At 39.2% G+C, this 22,967-nt stretch overlaps 1 protein-coding gene across 1 annotated transcript; it reads right to left on the bottom strand.

Annotated features, from left to right (window-relative positions):
* Nucleotides 1–200: 200 nt before the first annotated feature.
* CNOT7 (CCR4-NOT transcription complex subunit 7) lies at nt 201–22,851 on the bottom strand. Its single transcript, XM_066548389.1, has 7 exons — nt 22,757–22,851; nt 21,952–22,158; nt 21,506–21,699; nt 18,418–18,579; nt 12,634–12,778; nt 4,631–4,741; nt 201–1,908 (listed from the first exon to the last, which is right to left on the bottom strand). The coding sequence occupies exons 2-7, from the start codon at nt 22,066–22,068 to the stop codon at nt 1,780–1,782; spliced, it is 858 nt and encodes a 285-aa protein (XP_066404486.1). The 5' UTR covers nt 22,069–22,158; nt 22,757–22,851; the 3' UTR covers nt 201–1,779.
* Between the last annotated feature and the right edge of the window lie 116 nt (nt 22,852–22,967).

The following is a 22,967-nucleotide window of genomic DNA, read 5'->3' as shown; positions in this document are numbered from 1 at the left end:
TTCCAACTCAGGACAGTAGGAATTAAATGACTGGAAACCCATGAACACAATTCTGCTCTGAATGTGAAATCAGTCAGGGAGCAGTGAGTTAGATTCCTCTATGTCAGCATGTAGAAAAGAACTATCATGCCTAACAAAACAGAGCTGAACTGACCAAATAATCACATTGCAGGAAAAATTTTGCAACAAAACCACCAGTCTGTTGTTATGTAAGAAAACATTTCTTAGGCCTTTATTTACAAAAGCTTTAAAAACAAATACCCTCTGTTATGCAAATTACTTGTTTAAAAAGGACCGCCCAGTTACATCATCATAATTCAATGAGAAAAAGGTGTTTGATTTTTTGCTTTTAAGTACAAGATAAAACAGAGTAATTGGCGAACATGTGGAGATTTTTCTGCCATTGATTTCCGTGTCAAGCACACGTACGCGCGCACACGCACAGACACACAATGTCACGCATTCCGTCATTCCAGGCTAGTAGTTAGCTATTCAATACCAAAAATCCTTCCTGCACAACTGCTCTGTATACATGCTATGCAGAGTTAAGAACATACTTTAGGGTCCTTGAAAACAATATATCTAAAATATATTGTAAGATATACTCAAAAATAAACTAGCATTACACTCCTCAGGTAACTTTATTAGCTGGAAGTTATTTATATTTTGTTGTCTTACAACAAATATCTTTAACATCTGTCTTTGTAACAACTACAAAAAGGCATGATTTAATTGTCCTTCTAATTCAATAATTCAATTAAATAGAATTTTTCAGATCTTTGGGGTTCATCTTCAACTAAACTGACTTACAAAAATCATGAAATCAAGTACATAATAAATATGACTTCATAAAAAATATCTGAGGTGTACATTACTAGGATAAAAGCCACAAGGTTAATCAAGGGAAATGTGCCATTACAAGACTCCTACTTTTCCATTATCCTTCAATTCTCAGCTTAATGGCAAAAAGGCTAAAGTCATAGCTGTTCTTCTCCTGAAGGGTGTAAAGCTGTTTTTTCAAGCCTCTTTCCCCCATCACAGAGCAGTTTTAAAGCAGCAGGCCAACCAGCAGTTGACATGTGCAGTATGTGTTGAGAGATGACCAAACACTAGTAAAGTAAGAGCAATTACTATGATTCAGTAGTTTGTTTTGCTTGAACACACAGAGATTATGCAGCAAATAAGTCCCGTTGTGTGGGTTGAGATACCAAGAAAATACAGCTTGAAGCTGCTGAACTTGGCAGATGATTGTTTTCTAGCTGAGGGCAAAAGAAAAAAACAAAACAAACTTTAAATAAAACAGAGGATCTGAGTCAGAGTCGCTCTCTAAAGTGCAAATCTGATGGTCCACAATCTTGAATAGCTAAAACGCCTGCATACTGGAAAGAACAGACATGAAGGGGGAAGTTAATTATAATCAGAGCCAATTAATTTAGAGAAGGGAGGGGAAAGACAAAAAACTGGAAGAACGATGTAGGCAAGTTTACCAGAATATTCATTATGATTCAACTTTCCCCTTCTCTCTGCCACACTGATTCTATATATGCTTCTTTACAAATGGGCTTGTTAAGAGGCCAAAATGTAACCCAGAAAATTTTACGTACCAATATTAAGATCAAAATCTGTGATAGGAACAGTCAAGTTTAGTACATAGAAAGGCAGAAAAGAAAGTGTGCTGAGAAAGGGGGGAAAAAAGCCTTAATTGTCCAAGGGGTTCAACCAGAGATAAAACCTATATACAAGCATGTGGAAGTCAAAAAGACGGCCTTTCATTTCATGTCATGACTGTTTGTTGGCTTCTTCTTCATAAGCGTTTCCTGTGCCATTCTGTACATAAGATGACCCCGAACCAAGACCATATAAGTGGCCACAATATTTGGCATCGTCAATGTGATCTTCAAAGAACATCTAAAAAGTGAAGAGACATGAATTACTGCAAAAGAAAAGGTTCCGTTTCAAAAGAACTGTAGAAAGGCTTTAAAATTACTTTCTTTTTAAATATCAAATCCCAAGGTGCGAAAGATGATATAATTAGTATAATAAGACACTTAATCTCAACACATTATCACAATGTGCTATATGACACAACTATTTAAATCTGTCAAGAAATACAATCAATCTTCCTGTGCACCTGTCCCAATTAAATGGCCAAATGCAATGTTTTCACAATTTTGTATTATTAGTCATCACTCATCTATCTGCAAGAGCAACAAAGACATTTCTCCATCTGATTTCTGTGGTGCTTCTTACAACAAGCATATGCTTAGCATCCATCATCAGTGCCCATTCCCTTACCTCCCCTCAGTGTGGAGTTTTCATCATACTCTGTCTTGGAATAGAGATGTGCTGATTTGTATTATATAGGTTTGAGGGTGGGGAAGATGAGCACAAAACCAGAGTTTAGAGAAATGCAGAAAGATGCATTTTCAGCTCCTCACAGAGGAAGACTTAATTTAATGAGGAAGAGCAAAATTTTGTACCAAGACTGCATTTACATATTACAAGTCTAAATTACAAATGGAACCTTTCAGTGGAAGACAAAATAAAGCCCATGATATTCTGATACTCTGCCTTTCAGACAGGTTTTCAAGCAGAAAATCACAAATTATCAAAATAATAAGACACTCATACACGAACATTTTTCACCCTAAAACCTTCCCAGCAATCCTGGACACTCCAGTGGTTCCCATTCTGAGTCATCATCAATACCAGAAATCTAAGACAGGCAGAAATATGCAGGGACAGAATGGATGCAATACACAATCTAAACATGCAGACCTGTATATACCACATAGGTCAAAACTTCTCCCTTCAAGTTTTGCTTTTAGCAGCACAGTCAGGATTGAAAATTCTGTACTGTAGGAATCAGAGACTGTAATTAAGTTTTGCAGCCCCAGCAGTTCCTAATGAAATAAAACAGGTAGGAAGAGCCTAAAGTAACAACTCTACTCTTGTAGTACCATTATTTAAGTATTCCTGATGGAAAGAAAAGGATCAGTAATTTTTTTGGCTGGCATTCCAAGACCCAGCAAGCAAGCTGTATCTCTGTCACAGCAATTAGTGACAAAATTCTGTGCCTCAAAAAGCACTATAAAGTGAAGTCTTTTTACTCAGAAACACTGAACTCTGATAAAAAGCTTTAAAAATCTACATTAAATTTATTTCTCTATGCTTAGTACTGTGTTCTTATTCAGAAATGCTTTATTTGCAAAGAGTATTTAAGTACTGAATTCATTATCAGTCCATGTCTGTTGGCTTAATTAAGCAAGTATGTTGCACTAAAAAACCCTCAGAGATTTCTACTTCTGGTAAAAGCTTATAGTAAATAAATTCAACCACCTAGTTTGCCATTAACACAAACTGCATCTCATTAAAGAAACTATCATGGGTTTGGACCTTTACTCTAGAAAACTAACTTGAAAGGCTGTATCTTAAGCATGATTATTATATGCTTCCCTTCATTTGCTTTGGATCTTCAAGAGTGAGGTTTCACAATATTAGGCAGACAGCAGGTAGCTGCACTGGCCTGGATCATACCAGAAACATATTCCTTTTTATTGCATCTGCAGCCCATGACCTGCCTGACAACTGCAACAGCTCCAGCAGAAGCAGAACAGAGTGTTAGGATGAGCAAACCAGCCCAAACCATCATTCTTTATTATTCAGCTGCTGTGTCTCTAATATTTGTCACAATCTCGTGGTCATTTTCTCCTTCATACAGAAGGTTGGATTCCAGAAGGTAGACTTCAGCATATAGTACTTAACATGATTAAATGATGAGGTTTGATATTGCCATCTGTTTTGACATGGTAAATGACACTGAATTGCTGGAAGAATGCCACGTTCTGATGCACTGGCATTTGTTCAGTGCAACTGCTTTCCAGAAGAGGCCTGTCCAACATTTCATTGTTCTGCTAATGCAAAACATCCTAATGTTTTCCTGTTGTATGCAGACAAGTAGCAAGGAAATGTGAAGCCTGTAAGACCTGACTGTCTTTGCTGTAACCTTGAATTAACTACTGACCTTTAGAACCTTAGTTAAACTGAGCTTCACTCAATGGCAGGGAAAAGGAAATCCATGGAAATTCTCCAAAGCAGACTGGAAGTCATTATTTAATATACCTCTAGGCTGAAAGTTTAGCTAGAAGTGGTTCATCAACACTCCTTCCCCACCTCTCAGCCTGCCACAAGCAGCAGTACACACCAGCTGGATGTTACACTGAGCAAAAGCTCTAAAAAAAAAAATTTGACTTGAGTACAGTCACCCAAAAAGGAGTCTGGCTTCAGCAGTTCATAAATCCCTACAGCAGTCACCTAAAAAAAGGCACCCTGCAAAACAGGTGAGGAAAAAATACCCCAAAACAAAACTTCAGAAAAAATCCAGAAGTCAGGCCTAGGCTGGAATTGGGAAGAAATATTCACTCACAGCAGCAAAGCAAAGAGTCAGTAAGGCTGGTTCACACTTACTCAGGGCAAAATACAGGTGGTCTCATTTTTGTCAAGAAAGGATTGACCCCTGAAGACCTTCAGAGACCTCCTTAAAATACCACAGACTTATTAGAATCAGCAATGCTGTGTGACTATCACAACACATTACTATCATGGAAATAAAAACAGTATGTCCACCTACTTCTCTCATTTTGAAAAAGGCCATTCCTGTGAGTAAAGAATCGGATCCTGCCTGATGCTGTGGTCCTATCCTTTCCAGCTCTAACTGCTCAGCCACTTCTTGTAACCCACCCTGGAAAACAAAACATTTTTGTTAAATGCTGAAAAGTTAAATTAGAACACGGAACAGCTATATTTGGGAAAATCTGTTACACAGGCCATACAACCTCAGGCATATTTTAATATCTGCACAGTAGCTGAGACAGACATTATACTAGATAAATGCATACAAGAAGAATCAAAGTTTCCCTATCAAACAGTATTAATATTCTCTGTCAGTATTGACTAAATGAAGTAGTATTTGCAACCAACAAAACTAGTACTCCTTATGTTCCAGCTTCTCCAGTAACCAGATGTCATTACTTAACAATTCCTTTAAGGTGACTGTTGATACAATGCTTTAAAAGGACAGACTACAAGCCTGTAGAGAACACACACCAAAACTGCAAATCTATCTTCTCTAAAAGGTAAAACTTCTCCAGTTTTGAAGTAAATTTTCTTTTCAATAAGCTTATGTGAAAAATTATCCCCTTAACTGCAAAGTGACTAAATAAACATCATTTTAGTGTCCTCTCCAAAACAGTAATAGCTTCTAAGTGTGAGAGCAAAGCTGTCAAAATTTGGTTTAGTTTTACATAGATAACACTGATCAGCTGAAGGACAGACATGTAATACTGTAACTGCAATCTTTTAATGCTGTGAGCACTTGTACAAAGACTTTTGATTGTACAAAGACTTTTTTTAATTCAGTAAGCTATAAAGCTACTGGCAAGACTTAGGCCCATGCACATTCTTAAAGATCTAGAAAGACTAAAAAGAAAAAAAAAAAAGAACCTTTAGTGGTGCCATAAGCATAGAAAGGCAAAAATGTTGCACAGAGACAATGCTTTTATATATAGAATGCCTGGAGTTCACCTTCCTGTGCACTCTTAACCTGTTTCACATGCAGGAAGCGAAGCAATAAGAGGCAGTCAAAATTAAAACTCATGAAGCTACAAAGGAGTCCAAATTGAAAATCAGATCAAACATTATGAAAATTCCTGTGAATTTTATGGCAACGTGTTTGGGTCCTGTTTTTTGTTTATAAAGATGAAAGCTTCAATAATAACATTCCCAAATAATACCTACAAACTAATAAGAAAACCTAGTACTGCTATTGCTAGTTTTTGTCTGTCTTAGCAGCAGAAAAATACCTAACAATACCTGATCACTGCCTCTACCACACTACCCTGACCCAGAAGTGAGCCCTTCCCCCATGCCCAGAAAATTATGTGAGATGTCAAAGAATAACCTCCATGTTAACAACCTCCATAACCCATCCTGGCTACTGCAAAAATTCACCCTGTCCTGGCTGGAACCAGGACATTATCCATTTCTTATTCTATGTCATGTCCAAATCTTGTAACATCCAACAACATACATATATTCACACACACAAGTACAGTTCCCTCTGAGAGGTCTGTTAATTTAGTCCATTACTGTAGGTTTTATTTATCCTAGATGCCTTCCAGGGAAGGAGGGCTGGTGTGCTGCCAGCTCATTGCAAGCTGCATCAGGAGCTCATGAGTGGTATTACATGGACCAGTCCATACTTGCTGGCCACAGTAGTTATGGCATCCAGAGGCAGTGGCATTCAGCAACCAGTATTATACAATTCAACATTACAAACTGTTCTTACCAAAAAATCAAATCCCCTTGAAGTACACATTACCATTTCCCCACCCCTTTGTGGCGAATGTGTACCCAGGTCCTTGAGTAAAAACAATCTCACAAATGGGTTTGCCTTTGCTTGAGGCAGGACTAATCCAAACTGTCTTCCCTAACATGTTGCTCATATGCACAATGGGGATTTATTCCCTTCTGTGGTATGTGGAGGCTTTGATTGGGCAAGGCCAACTCAGTTGGTGGAACCTCTAACGGAGGTGTTAACTGGCATTAACAGTTAAGGAGATGGCCTCTGCTTAATGTAGAGCCCACTGTTAGAAAGTTCTCCACTGATTCCTTTCAATGTTTTTAACAGTCCATTGTACCATCTAATTTTCCCAGAGGCTGGTGCATGACAGGGAGTATGATACATGCACTTCATACCATGCTCTCTGGCCCAGGTGTCCATGAGGCTATTTTTAAAATCAGCACATCCACTTACTCCATGTGACAACAGTGGCATGAAGTGTGGAAGGGACTTTCCTTCAAACACCCAGACCAGCACTGGTAGTTGGAGTGCCAAAAGGAGCTGTGCTTGGGTGCCAATCGCTTCTGAGGCAGCTCAAATCCCTCCATAAATACCAGAATCTCTTCTTCAACTGGGGCATAGCAGGCCCCATATCCTTTGCACCCCCAACTCCAGAACCCAGAGGTCAGCCTCAAGTCTCTCCAGGAAGCCTCTGACAGAGGCTCCAGGAAGGCCATTCTCCCCAGCAGCCATGAAGAGCACATATTTCACATCTTGCCACCAGACTGGCCCAAGGGCTACTGGATGAACAATCTCCCATCTGATTTGTCCAAAAGCTTGTTGTTGTTCAGGACCCCACTTTAAATCATTCTTTTCCTGGGTCACTTGATATATAGGACCTATAATTTGATTGTAATCTGAGATATGCATCCTCCAAAAACAAAAACCCACAACACCTAGGAAAGCCTGTGTTCCTTTCTTGCTGGTTGGTGGGGATCTAGCTGCTATGTTGTTGACCACATCAACTGGAATGTAACAACATCCATCTTGCCATTTTCCTCCTAAAATCTTAATATCCTGGGTAGATCCCTTGACCTGAATTTGCTTTATGGCAAAACCAGCCTTCAGGACGATCTGGATTATTCTCTCCCCTTTCTCAAAAACCTCCACTGCCATGTTCCCCCATACAATAATGTCATCTATGTACTGCAAGTCTTCTGGAGCCTCGCCCTTTTCCACTGCAGTCTGGATCGGTCCATGGCAAATGATGGGGGCTTTGTTCCCACTCCTGGGGCAGTTGGTCCCAGGTGTACTGGATGTTCCTCCAGGTGAAGGTAAACTGTGGCCTGCACTCTGCTGCCAAAGGAATGGGAAAAAAATGCATTAGCAATATCAGTGGTGGTACCACTTTGCTGCCTGGGACTCCAGTTCATACTGAAGTTCTAGCATATCCAGTATAGTGACACATAGTGGTGGTGTGACTTCATTCAGGCCATGACAGTCCACTGTCAATAGGCCATATAGGATTTTTAAAGGGTGAACACATCTTGCTGACCAGTCCCTGGCTCTCCAGTTCACGAATCATCTCATGGATGGAGGTCATGGAGTATCTGGTCAGTGCAGTTTTGTTGACAGTGCATTTCTGTGGTAGAGATTGGTACCTGCTGTTCTTTGACCCTCAGCAGTCCCAAAGCACAAGGGTCCTCTGAGAAAGGAGACAAGTTATTCAGCTGTCTAATTTCCTCTGTCTCCACTGTAGTTATCCCAAAAGCCCAACAATGCCCTTCTGGGTCCTGCAGTAATCTATGTCAAGGACACACAGAGTCTCTGTATGTCTCAATAGCGGAGACTCTGGTCCATAATGGTGGGGCATGGGACATCTCTCCAGTTTTCTCAAGTCTTTTGAATCTGTCTGGACAGTCTTTCCACACCAAGGAGCAGGTTGGTAAGGAGGAAAAGAGATGATCCTCCTATTACTGGAGTCTGTCACCCGAAGGACTGTTTTTTCTCATCCTTTCATTGACATCAATGCCAAGGAGCTGGTGAATGACAATGGTGTGCTCCATTCAAACTTCTGCCACATGGACTGTGTACAATGGACCTTATCTGGATCTACAGGAGACTTCCCGTTATTTGAATCCTTACATATCATCTCCAGTACAACTAATTATCTCAGGTATCTTTTTCCATGCGTTGCATCTGCTTGGGCACACCAATAGGTCATCCATGAGAGAATACCCTTCTCACACTTGACAGGAGTCAGCTCCAGAGGGTGAGAGTTTCTGTCCTCTTCCCAAATCCCCATGAGGATGCCAGTTTCATATTGTAGGCCATGATATTTCAGCATTTCAGCCAGCTCATCCAGGGCTTTCATGACTGGTGGCTGAAATCTTTTAACTTAGCTCACCCAGAGATATGAATTGAGTGATTATCTCTGGTCCTGCCTCTTCCTCCTTTTGTGAGAGCTCTACTTCCTCCTTATCCCTCACTATGCAAACTGATTCGGTCCTGGATTTCTTCTTCTGTGTAGGTGTGACTGTTACTGGCATGAGTTATTCTTCCAGTTCGGCTGCAGTTTGAGTGGTCACACCACCTGCTGATCTGCTTTCTTCCTCTTCCCCTAAGAGTTCTGTCTAGCACTGGATTGTGTCCAAAGAGTAGCCAGGGCCCAGCACATTTCAGTAAGTTGATTCTTCATGGAGTTGCCACAGCATTCTTCTTGCAAATATTCTGACACTTTATCAAGGTCCTGTAGTGATACTCTCAAAACATTGGAGGAGAGAATTTTCCCCAACAATGGTCCATTTTATTCCACATTCCATGCTACTCATGACTATCCTCCCTCAGACAGATCTGATTAACCTTCCTAAAAATCTTTGTCCTGATTCTAGACACAGTGTTGACTGTACTGACTCAAAACATGGTGTAGACCATGTAGACTGAGACAAAGCTGACACAGGAGCAAGAACATGTTTTCCTTAACATCAAAAGGAAATTAAAAATTCTCAAAAGCTATTCTAACAGGCCTGAAGGAGAAAAGGGTAGTGAAAAGCTGGGGAAAGCTATCCTCCCCTGCTCTCCCCACAGACTAGGTATGATTAGGAATAGCCTCCCAGAGGTAGTGTCCAAGGTAAGGGTAGGAGAGTAGCGCTGAATATCCCAAATGATCCTCATTGCCCTTGATGTTATGTCATAAACATGACTCTGGTTCATTCAATCAACATACATCAACAAAGCAATCCTGATGTGAAAAAGAGCACCCTCATGGGCACATAGTACATCTATAGAAACATATACAGGCTTAAGTAACACACTCACACAAACAGAGCAAACAACATTGTGACCATTGGCACACTTACACAAATAGACACAAACAACATTGAGACCATTTGGCTCTGAATCTAATAGGACAAATGCTTAGATGAAATTTATTTCCAATCCACTCTGATCACACTGGGTGCCAAGTAAGGCTGTCATGGTTGGATTACTGCAGTTTAGGAATGGTATTCTCCAAGTAAGCATTTCCACTAAAACCATCCAAACTACACTCACTCACCCCTCTCCCTGCCCTTTCCTGTGGCAGACTGAAGAGGAGAATTGGAGGCACAAAAAGTGAAGATCACAGGTTGAGACATGAGCCATTTACTGGAAAACCGCAGTGAGATAAGAAATGAAACAAACAGCAACAATACTACAGTGTGCAAGAAGAGAAACCTTGCTCACCAACTGAAACACCTGATTGCTCCCTCCACCACACTTCCCTGACCTGGAAGCAAGCCCTTCCTCCATGCCCAGAAAATGATGTGAGGTGTCACAGAATAACCTCCATGTCCTAGCTATGCCCCATCCAGGGGCAGAAATCCACCCTGTCCTGAATGGAACCGGAACAGAAAATTAATTATTAGACTATTGAGATTCTCTTTCAGGTAAGAATTTTGCATTCCAGGTAGGTATGCTTCACTCTTGGAGAAGGACAAATTCTTCCCAAATTTTCAGTGTCAACCTTCCAAGAAAAAGGCTACAGAATAATTTACATAATCACACCACCATGGTCAACAGCAAATCTACATCAAATTCTCATTTCACGACACAGTCACAGATCTTATTGTTCTGTACAAAACCCTGAATTGAAAGCAAGTTTCCAACAAGGTCTACCAATTTAAATTACTTAGGATTGCCACTAAGTACAAAGGTTTGTAATTGTCTATAAAAAGCCTTTTAGACTGTAAGCAAGAGTTGAACCTATAATACATTAATATCTCAAGTCAACTCTCAATCTGCATGCCAAGTCATAATAACAGACTGTAAATTCACAGAGTACTTAATTCCACAAAAAAAACATCAAACAGATTTCCAGTTCTGAAGCCTGTTTCTCTTTCCAATGCCAAGAATCTTTTTTGAGTGTGTGGGGGCAGAGAGTGGGGGACCTACAGCAGATCAGTGACATACAAAAAAATAACTTAGACAAGTCAATAAAAGACAACTGCACAGCTGTTCAATTCACTGCAATTTAATAACGATCAAAGGTGACACACATTAGGAGACAGCACATGCATTTTTAGAGTTACAACACTAAATGTTTAGTAATTTGTTTCAGGCAACTTCTCTCAATACGGTTCAAGTCCACCATCATTTCATCACTGGTAAATTTGGAGAGGTAAGATAGTCCATTTCCCTTCCCCTGCTGTCACTATCAGTCTGCAGATTAGGTGAGTGGATCAAAATTTACTGCAGGAAACCTGACCTACATATTCAGCTCTGAAAAAAAAAATCACCCTTGTTCTTATGGTTTGCCAAAATAAGACCTGTGAAGGTTTTTCTTGTCTTCCAAAAAAATCTTAGTGTCTCTAAACAACGCAGGTTACACACAATTATGCCTTAATTATGCCAGAAACTACAATACCCTCTTTCCCAAGCCCACTGGGAATGTCACCTCTGAATGGTGACATGGAACATCAATTTGTCACCTTTTACATGTCACTAAATTTGGAATATACATTCTGTTCTTGCAAAGTGTGTCACCAGATAGGCACCAGATGCTCTGCTTTGCTTCACTGGGAGTGTGAAAGTGAGGACTTTTTAGGGCGGGTTCCCCCCCACCCCTCATTTAAGACTCCTGAAATTTAGGAGCATTTAAATTTTAGTCCTGGCCTCTTTGGAGAAGAAGTGTTTCTAAGATGTTCCCTAATACACTGCCATTTGCCTAGATGATTATACCAGTAACATTTGTATTTGAACACAGGTAAGTATACTTTTCTTACTAACTGGAAGGGTGATCTACATTTTCAACATTAATTTGATTAACAAAGGATTCACACAATTTAATTTCCACAAAACTAGGCTACGACTCAAAGTGACACACTGCTAGTTCATCTCAGAAAGAAACAGAAGACTATAAACAGCACACAGATCAGCAGTTCAGCACAATGAACTGGCAAGCCATTCCTTAGTTAGGATTTGATGTGATGTGTTCTCTTCTTACTGCAGGTTTTCATTAAGAAATCCTAGAGAATGAAATTACTTTCCATAAAAGCAACAAATCATCAATTACCTCAGATGAGTGATGCAGCTCACTCCAGCAGCAGTCCAGACTCTTAACAGCTCTTTGGCAAGGAAAGCTGTTAACAGTGTCTTTAGTATCTTTCTTTCACTTGCTGTCTTGCCCTTCACACACTTAGCTCCAGTTCCCACTTATTCTCCAGTCCAATAAGGTATCCAAATTTTATGCCTGATAGAGTAAGCCAATTAGCCCCGCTGGCCTGACATGATAGACTAGTTTCTAGTTCATTTTTTTTTCCTAGAAGTCACATCTTGTCCCTGAACATATGCTGTTGTTTATCTTTGCTTATTGGGCCATCTGAAACATTCTTCACTTCATTTCTCTTCCCAAGACACTTCCACATCATCTTCTTGAAATTACCTCAGCCTAGATGACTGCAGTTCTTTAGTGGACTGCACAACGAGGAAATAAGAGTATATGAGACCCATCAATTCTTATGGCTAAGGAAATGAAGAATTAATTCCAACATGGGTTTATCATCTATCAACAAAGTACTGTAAATACAGTTTCAATATGGTATTTTTAACTGGTAAGCAGTTACAAAAATTGATTTCTGCTCTTGCCGGCTTCTCACAACACCTTTAATATTAAATATACAAAGCTTGAGACAACAATGCTTAATATGCACCATAAAAGCAAAAGCAGAGAATAAAAATAGAGAAAGTATTTTTAAGCATGACATACTCTGTCTCCAAATGCAAAATTTGTTCCAAACCATTAGCAGATTACTTACCTTCAGATTTTTGCAACTCTTCATAAGATATTTTACATCATAGATGACAGGGAAAAACAATCGCAGTATCTCAAAGAAGTCCAGCTCTTCCTCAGGTAAATTGGAGTTTGTCAGGATTTTGATTAGATAGCCAAAGTCATATCCACTGCAAATTAATAACAAAAACAATATAAGTAAGTGACTTAGAAGCATCTTTCTCACTTCAAGATTTAACTGCACTTTAACAGGAAAAACAACCTTCAGGACTTCACTGCACATTGACAGGATATTCTGCTTAAATCCAATGCAATAAAGACTAACTTCTATGAACAAAAACCTAAACTTCAATATAAACAGCCCCATTGCAGATTCCAGAGAAAACATTTTAATTTAGTCTGAAAGAGGACAAGTGAAGATGCAAAAAGATCTGCCTACAGTAGTTTCTCTAAATCCCAAAATGAGGTAGGGCTGCTGGGTCTTCATCTGATAACAAGGACTTCTGCCATAAAGACTCCTAAGCTGATTTCTTTCACGTAGACTGGAGTTTCTCACTACAAATTGAGACAGACAGACACTTCTACAGTTCTTGAAATCCAAAAGATTAATGAGTTTCCAGAGCCAGTGCATGTTTATGCCTGGAGGCAAGTCAAACCCTCAGCAACAAAGAAGAGGAATTGTCTTTCAACTTTTCCAATTAAATCAGCACACAGACAACTACAAAGTTTAATAGCTTGTAGACTATTACTCTTTCTGGAGGCAATGACAGAGTAAGCTGGAAAAATTTTTGTGTGTACATGTAAGTCTGCAGGAGGCAGAAAGGTAACTAAGCAGTGCTTATTTGTTAGAAGAAACGGTGGTATTGTAGTGAGCACATGGTAGAGAGAAGAGTTTGGGAAGGCTTCCTCCTCCATAGCGTGACTGAATGAAGAGGACATAGGAATGAGGTGTGGCAGTAATGGGGAAACCTTGTACTTTTACAAATAGTTATGAGAGGAAATAAGAGGGTTAAGTACAGGAAAGACAGATATCAGGTATTAAAGCAAGCCTGAACTCCATAACAAAAAGCAGTGACGACAAGTTATGCTTTTTTTAGGACGGCAGCAATTACAAACCAGATTATTGATGACCTGACCATGAAACTCACCTGTTCTGATCTCTTATACTTGCAGGACTGCTATGCACAAAACTAAATGGAAGAGTGATTTCTTTCTCTTCCATGTTTGCATTGAACCAGATCAGTTCCTAGATTTTACTGATATAGAATTTAAAATATGCCTGTACTAACAAAGAAGATGAAAACACACCACAGGGCTGCCTCTACTGAAGGCTTTATCAGTTTTGCTATTTAAGGAACTTTAGTGTAGGGTGAGGGACTATTCAAGTGATCAGGTGGCCACCACAGACTCCAAATTTCCATTTTAAGACTTTGTGTTCATTCCTGATTACATGAGGGTCATACTCAAAACCAAGAATTTTTCGAATTGGTAAATACTGGCCAGGATCTTTAACTGTGAGATAAGTAATAGAGAAGACAAATCAGTTAAGAGCACTATACCACTGATGCTGCAGATGTTTAGGATCCACAAAAAGCAGTGACATCTGTAGGCTCAAAGCTTCAGCTTGCACACTCAATGTAAATAAGTTTACTTTTTGAACCATTTTTATATAATAAGATTATCTCTGACATCGTTATACTATGAGTTTCTAGACAGAGGGTAGAAAAACCTTCAACATACTGGGGGTAAATGTATTGTTTGCTACAAGTCCAATAATACAAGATATAAAATACCTACAGACTATTGCAGCTCTCCCATGGGAGTTTCCAGTGCTCTAAGCAGAAATTTTATGTTGAACAAATCCTGCACTGCATCTGGTACTTTGAAGCTGTGCTGGCCACCCTCCAGTCTCCACAGCAACAGCCACTGGCCAGGGAGCAAAGGAGCCAAAGATAAAGAAGGATTTCAGTTGACTCTTACAAAGTAAAAACTGTAGTAAACTTGGTAAAACAGTAGCTTGGAAGTCTAATTTTATTAGATCATTTGAAGAGGGAGGGAGGGAAGTGGTGGGAAAGCCCATATCAGCATAGAGCCCTCTAAAGAAGAAAAGAAAAAGTCACATTAACAAAAAAGGCTGATCAAAAAGATGCAAAAAACACTGTTCAGGATTATGGAGACTTACTCCTTCAGAGTCTACAGTTTATTAACTCAATGAATTTCTGACACTGATCATCCTCAAGGGTCAAATGTAACAAGTCATATTAAAGTGAAAGACGCCATATTTGTGCTACCCCTCTTCAAAAAAATGCTTATCTTCAAAAAAAAAAAAAAAGTGTATTAATAAAATAGTAGAAAACAGATGCCCTCAAACACTTCTAATTTCTTTAAAGTAAGAAGTACTTAAAGAAAAGTCAACATTCCTTTACTATTCATATTGAGAGGGAGCAGGCTATTAAAAATAGTAATTTTGATTGAGAATTACACATTTTTTTCACTTAGAGATTGTAGCAGATCCAAGCTTACAGACATAAAAACTGCCACTCCAATTTAAGACTAAGATAGATCCACTAAAACAAATTTTGAGTGGCCACTGCTGAATGCTAAGAGAAGGCTAAGTAAGTCCATGGTGAGCAATTATGCAATTACCTGCTCATTAAAGAAGTTTTCTTCTAATCCTGTAACAGTGATTAGTGGTTGGTTTATACCCTGAAGCACACAGACTTCCTTGCTGAAAAACCTTGCACCATTTCTAATATAATCACCTGAAATTGCTTAGCACAGCAAGCCACAATCTGTGGAGCAGATACAACACAAGCACTCACTCTTACAGACATTTGTTTTGTTTTTTTCACTGAACATGGACAGCTCTAGGCAAAAAGACAAGAGTAGACATCAAACATGCCTCTATTTCTTTCCCTTACTATCAAGATAGAATTCAGATAGCCAATTAACAACGAATTCTACTCAATCACCAAACCTCTGAAATAAATCAAAATGTGCAAGAGCTGAGAAATCTTTAGTTCACTTTATGATGCTAACAGAAATGAGCCAACAGATTAAATTTTACTAAAATCAGTTAGACACAAATGATGATTGAAACGCATTAGCTTGGAACTTTGCAGTATCCCAAGAACACCTGGTTCTTCTGTTTTCCAAAAAGCATGTTTTCACAGACCCTCCAAAGGTAGACAAAGGAGGCTGCACAGAAGTGGACACTCAAAGCTTCAGCAGCACAGACAGTTGAACATCCACAAAATCAGCATTTGAGCTGCTCCTTCCTAACTTGCTAGACTGTCAAGCACTCGCAGCTCTCTTGACTGTGATAAAAAAAAATCACAAATTCAGGGCTTCCTCCTTCTCTCTCATTAACTCAAATACATTTTAACACACACACACACACAAGATTTGATGAAGTTGTCTATGAAGTTGCAATACACGAGAATTGGTGACAGTGCAAATATTTCTTCACTCATATCTGACAGAACTTCATATCCAGAGATTTGCCAACATGTCAGGATGCCAAGGCAGCTACATCAAATGTGGAGATAAAAAGCACACAAAGAGAACTATTTGAGAAGCGAAGAGCTTGCGAATAAACTGCATAAAAGTTCAAGGAAATCAAATACTAGAAAATGAAAACCATATCTTCATACTCTGAGAAAGGAGTAATTAAATTCTCCCACTTACTATGGGACTCAAATTTTAAGAGCTAGTAGTACTTTAAGCATTTTAAGGTAACAGAGGCAATAGGAGAATCAGCAACTACCAAGCACAGCTTTATCAGTTGTCAAAGAACTACTGCATGGAGAGCCTAAATGGAACAAATTTTCAACTGAGCATCCTGCTGTGTAAGTTTCTACTGATAGAACATAATCACAATCAAAGATATATTTAGAACCAACTGTTCACTATTCTTTGTGGCATGTTTTATATGACCCATGCTCATTTACAGCTTTGCATAATTTTGGTTTCCTCAGAACTTACTCCAAGGTTTTGTGCTCAAAATAGTATCAAGGTCTAAAAAAGCACAAAAGCTTTAAACACTCTAATAATCAGTGTCTGACAAACATATGCTGAACAACTGTCTTAAGAGGATTTCTAAAGACACTTTCAGTGAAATCCACAACAGAAATTCATTTTAGCACAGATGAAACTGGACTTCTATTAATAAAGCCATTTCAAATACCCTTCATAAGCTGCACCAGTAAAAAATGGCATTATTGCACATGGCTTGCACTACACTTTGACCAGCCCATTAGTCAGGAATTACACACACTAAATATAATTATGCTCTAGAAAGAATCCCTGAAGTAGAAATTGCTCAGGTATACTTTATACCAGGTCCTTAGTCACCAGGCAATATTGGAAAAACACCAGTCTGAGGCTGAAGCTGCTTCTGTGTGGCATCCTCTGCTGAGTTACATGCATCACCTGCCCCCCCTTCTCTTGAACCATCCCAGTCATATTACTGTAGTCAAGTGTAAATCATAAATATATACATAAGAGCCCATAATACTGTGCCTAGGAAGTTGAAAAAAACTCTAATTTGGCTTTTGTAGTTATTTTGACCCAATTTAAAGCATTCTTGTTACAGTATTCTTCCCCAAGCTGCTACTCTAGAAACAAGACAGCAAGAGTAAGATTATTTTAGAGTCCTATTGTGAGTTGAAACAGCTGTTAAGTGAAAGATGGAAGTGACAACTGTGCTCAGAGGATCCTTCTTTGTCTTTTTTTTTTAACCTTTCTGCTTTGGAAACTCAGCCTAGCACTTCTTTGTACAAAACAAATCAAAACCACGACTTCTGCAAAAATGTTACATGCACCCTTCTACTACTGTTACACATTTCTTGCCAAAACAATTCTTATTTTTGACTTTGTTTATTGTATAAATACTTCTCCAATTCCATGTGACTTCTTCTTTTCCAACTATTAATACTTATGGACTAAGAATTTTTTATTCTAATTTCATCATTTACATACCACCCATCAACACAACATGAGAGATACATATTTTAGCTGAGACTGGTTTGCTTACAGTCTTGTTCATTTGCTTTACCTTGCTGACTTCCTCAGAAGCCAGAATTTAAGACACCAACTCAAGGGCATTACATAGCAATAAGCCTTTAAAGACACTGTTGCTTGCAAAAATTCCAAAATGCAGTTAGCTAAACAACTACTGTGTATGTTTTTAAAGTGTTAAATCCTATTAACACTCAAAATTCTTTTGTATTATGACAGACTCATGGAGATTTCGCATTCAGATTTCTATTTCTACTTGAGAGATGATGGAAAAAGTAGCAAAATATATGTGTAAAACTGATGAAGGATCTCCTTCCAAGCTGAGTAATTTCATCTGCTCAGATTAGCAGGAGATTTGCAACAAATTTAAGAGTGCTTTATAGACCTCTTTACTGATAATTCTCTCCTATAAACAGACAATATTTCCTCAAGGATTGCTCAGAAATAGTTTGCTCTTAGTAATGTTTCTGTTATTACTTACACGTGTACAGCTCCACCTGCTGGTTTAGCAGTTTCGTGTTTTTCAGCTTCACGGTTTTCTGGTTACTGCATAAACACCCAAGCTAAAAACACCAGTACAACCCCTGTATTCTTCAACACCAATACCCCTCTATTCTTCCTACACAAAATGGTGTTAGAGGTATTACAGCAGAAATATTTCCTCAGTCTTACCGACCAAGATATGGCCTACATACACAGCATTTAAACTCAAGGGATGTGAAATCCAAGTTCTAGAACTCAAACACCCATCAGATGTTGGAACCTCAAACACTTAACATGCAGAATTTACCTATGAAAGGAAAGCCACTTGACTCCTTCGCACAGTACAACTCCTGATGTCATGAGCAGTTCTGCAAAGTACTGTGTCTCAATTCCTTCTTCTTCGTGCTTTTTAAACTGGATACCAGATGTCGTCAACAGCTCGATAGAGTCCTGAGCATACATATCTTCTCTAAAAACAGAGAGGAAAAGTAAATTTCCAAAACCTACGAGCCTCAATGAGGTAACATTTCTTTTGTGCTATTCATTCCACAGACTAGGAACAATTCAACTTTCTTCTAGGTTAATTACAAAACCAACCATTTTTCAAAGTTTTTTTTTAAACTTTCATTGTCACTTTTTTTTAACCTTCATTATCATTGTACCATTCCCAGCACCTCCATTCTTACCATCTTCATAAAAAAATTAGTTCCTGCTCCTTTTCCTTTTATACGTGGTTACCTATAACAACCCTTTTGCAAGTCTATAGATGAAAGTGCATCTGTAGAACTTATCTGGTAAAATATCAGTATAAATCACTTGAATTGTGACAAATTAAATGTAACAGTTGAAGCAGTAACACATTACACTGCAGAAATATGAGAAATACAATCCAGATCCCAGTACTGAATTAGTTCTGTAGAAAATATTTCTCAGAAGTTTTTTGTGATTTAAGCTTATGTAAATGTTTAGACATCTGTTCATAAGAACTTTTTTTTCAGTAAAACTGGAAATGGAGTACGTACTCAATTTAGCAAAACCTTAGAATTCAGAGATCCTAACTTTTTCTGTCTAAACTCTTTCTTTCTAAACAATCTGTTTTAACTTTAAAAGCCTATTTTGGACCTAAAATTTAAGAGGATGAAATAAAAATTCCTCTACTTTTTTTTTACCCCCTCCTACCTCTGTGTTTATTCTCTCTTACACCACCTTTTTTTTTTTTTTTGCAATATGTTAAGAATTTCATGCTGAAATTCATGTTTTGGAGCTTATTTCTCCCTTAAGTTTTATCTGTATCATCATTACAAAAACATGGAATGGTTAAATGAAGAAAAAAAAAAAGTAAGCATGTAAGTACTTAGAGAATAAAATTCATTTTACTGTCCACAACATACTATTCCACAAAGTTCCTTCAGGGTACAGTTTCAAATTTTAATAAAAAACAATCAAAACAAAAACACAAGAAAACCTAGACAAGACAACCAATATATCAAACTTGACTATTAGATTCAGTCATAGACTTGTATTCATTATTCCTAAGAGCAAGTCATCATTCTTTAGAACATAGACACACAACCTCAAGATGTGATACAACTTTGTTCCTCACTCCCACACAGCTGCTCTTTGGTTCTCCAGCTTTGAGGCATCAGCTTCTCAACACCTGTCTGTCTCCATAGCACATAAAAGAACCCATCCAAAACAAATGCACCATTTAACAAAAAGGGGGTTTCATTCTAGTTGCTGCACTGTACTAATCAGGTGCATAGTATGATTAGAGAAATATTTATGCTCTTTAAAAGCACACTAAAACAAGACCTGGCTGGAACCACACACACAAAAAAATTACCTTCTAGTAATAACAAACAGCTGTTTTGCTTTAGGAGGAGAACACTTGGCACAGTGCCACTTCCCAAAAGGATGTTTAGAAACAGACAAATAAGTAAGATGTCCTCCATGTAAAAAACAATATATATGAATATATATATATATGAATTTCTCATGCAGTACTTACCAAGTTTATATTTTTCTATAACCCTCACCATCAACTAGTAACAAGGTAATTTGGTGACTACCTGTATTTTGCCTTACTAAGCTGTCTTATCTCTGCAGCATCTGGCACTTATAGATGGAAAGCTACTTTTGGTTTCAGTTGTTTGATATTAAGTAGACCTCTGAAGCTCAGAAAATAAATGAAGTGTAGCACAGGCCCTTCTTCATAGATCACAGTCTGGAAGTTATTAATTCCTTTTTCTCCCATAATTAGTAGGATTAGTATAGTCTCCTATTTAAGAAAATGGGTAACTTTCATCCCACATTCATATGGCCAGGTAAGTTCAGAGATACCAAAACATTAAATCTGTGCTTACTTTTCCTTCAGGAGACAATTCACACAAGACTAAATAGAGCATGTCATTGCTCAGATCAAGCTGATGTGTGACAATCCATACCACTGCTTGTTTAAAAGAGCACAGAGATCAAGAGAAGCCGCAGAGGTTTTCCTCCTGCGAACCCCAACTACTTTGAAAACAAGTCTTTTCATCTGCAGAAAAAATAAAGGTCTGATCTCTAAACCTTCTTTGTGGGCTGTGAATTTAACTCATGTATATAAAGTTGTCCAGTTCTCAACTTGTAACACAACTGCCAAAAACCCCAAGGCTTAAATGTGTGAAAAGCGTTTGTACTGATAGTCAATTCAGTAGATAATAAACATGTGAAAATCTATCAGACCAATTAACCAATTACATTTACTTCAGAAAAATCAAAATTAAGATACTAGTAATTTCGTCCACCACCAGCTAAAAATATAATTGGAGCACCAGATAAGCTTTTGATCCCCCTGAAAAAGTGAGGTTTATGCTTAAAAAATTTTATCACTGATAAAAATCCCATTTTGAAATAAAGTTCATGGTATTACTCCAATATAGTAAAATCAGCTTGCTTTTTAACCAACAAAATAGACAAAATAAATCAGAATTACAGTGTTTGACATACCTTTTTAGTCACTTTACTTTTTTTTTCAAGTGTTGGTATTTTCCATTTAAAGTATGTAAAGAAACAATATGTGATTTCTATAACAAGTAGTAGGAGTTAAACTAAGTTAAGGAAGAAACACTCTGAAATGCTAAACATGAAAACACAGAGCTAATTCTTATGCCAAGTATAAAATGCCTTCCATAATTTTTTTTAAACTGCTTAGCATTTTTGACCAAATTACCAACAGTAAGACAGACTACATAGAAATGAGGGAAGAAAGCATGTTTGGCTGACAAAAGTTTTCCTTACATGAGTATTTATGGTATTCCATTATTACAATCAGATAGATAATGAAGTTACTACAGTATTTATACATTTTCAGTAAGTCACAAACATACGTTTAGCAGCACAGATCGAATACTTACGTTAAGTTAAATTTAAAATTAAATTGCCAAGTTGAAGTTCCTGGAGGGTATTCTCCTTGCTCATTCATAAACGTCAGTCCTAGCTGAATTATTTTTAGCAAGTCGACATTGCAGCGTAAGAGTTGGTACTGATAGTCTGCGTTGCTTCTGAATTCTCCAATAGGCCTTGCAACTACTCCTGGAAATTCTGTGTCCTGCAAGAGCAGAATTTAAACTTGAACACACACCCACCACATAGATCTAACTACATCATAGCTGAAGAGTACTGTGCGTAAAACTAACTTTTTAAAAGATAAAAGATTAGGATCCAGATGTTCATGCAGCTCTAATTCAACATTAAGACTTCCTTATGCTTTCAATTTAAAAGGATGAGCAAGTTTACTGACCTCAGCTGAAGTCACGATTTTTACAGTAACTTGCTAGACAGACATCGAGCACCCACTTACCATAGCTACATAGTTATACTTCCGTATAACTTGACGAATTTTCTTCATCTCCTCATCCAAGTTACAAGCCCAAACTTCACAGATTCTTTGGCTATGATCTACGGTAGCTGCTGGCATAGTGGGGGGCTTTAGAGACCATACATCAAAAGTTACACTTGACCGAGGATTGGTTTCATAAAGAGGACCTCAACTGTTTATTTTTTTAGCCTAAAAGAGAAAGAAAGCAAAGCAAGAAAGTGTAAGTTTTTACTCTCAGTTTATCTGAAGAAAAAAAAAAAGGCTTTAGCACGACATCCACGCTTTATCCTCGTAGTTTCACAAAAGCAGGACAACATAGCCACCAAAAGCACAGGAATTTCGGCTCCGCGAACTCAGATTACCATCAGAAACTAAACCCCTGCAGTTTCGTTAGCGACTGTTTCCCGCACAAGGGCGGCAAGGCACACTAGTGACACGGATACCGGAGACACCCGGCTCCCCAGGCGCTCCTGCCCCGCGGCTCGGCAGGGCGCGTTCCTGCGGATCCCTGGGCTGCGTGCAGCAGGGAACGGAGCGGCAGAACAGAGTCACGCCCAACGCGGGGTGCCGCGGGCGGCTTCCCGAGGCGGAAGCAGCTCCCCCGGCTCCCAAGGGCCGCGCTAACCCAGCGAGCGGCGCGCGGAGACCGACACACGGCCGGCCGGGTTCCCGCGCGCGTGAAAGGCCCCGGGAGCGCCCGGAGGGGCTGCAGAGCCCGGGGGTCCCGCAGGGCTCCGCTCCGGTGCCGGTGTCCCCGCCCGGTGCCCGCGGCGCCGCCCCCGCTCACCGCTCGCGCTCCGGCCGGGCCGCGGCGGGTCTGGGAGGCCCCGCGCGGCCCCCGCGAGCCGCAGGAAGCGCTGCTGCCCCCGGCGCCGCCGCCGCGCGCACAAAGCCATTACATCATCGCCGCGCGCCGCGGCCTTTCCCCCCTTCCCTCTGGCCAATCGCCGGCCGCGCCGCCGCTCCCCCCCCTCCGCCCCGCCCTTCCGCCGCTCGGG

Source organism: Molothrus aeneus, chromosome 4 (genome assembly GCF_037042795.1).
Source record: "Molothrus aeneus isolate 106 chromosome 4, BPBGC_Maene_1.0, whole genome shotgun sequence".
Taxonomy (NCBI): Eukaryota; Metazoa; Chordata; class Aves; order Passeriformes; family Icteridae; genus Molothrus; species Molothrus aeneus.
This window is presented reverse-complemented; position numbering and strand designations above follow the sequence as displayed.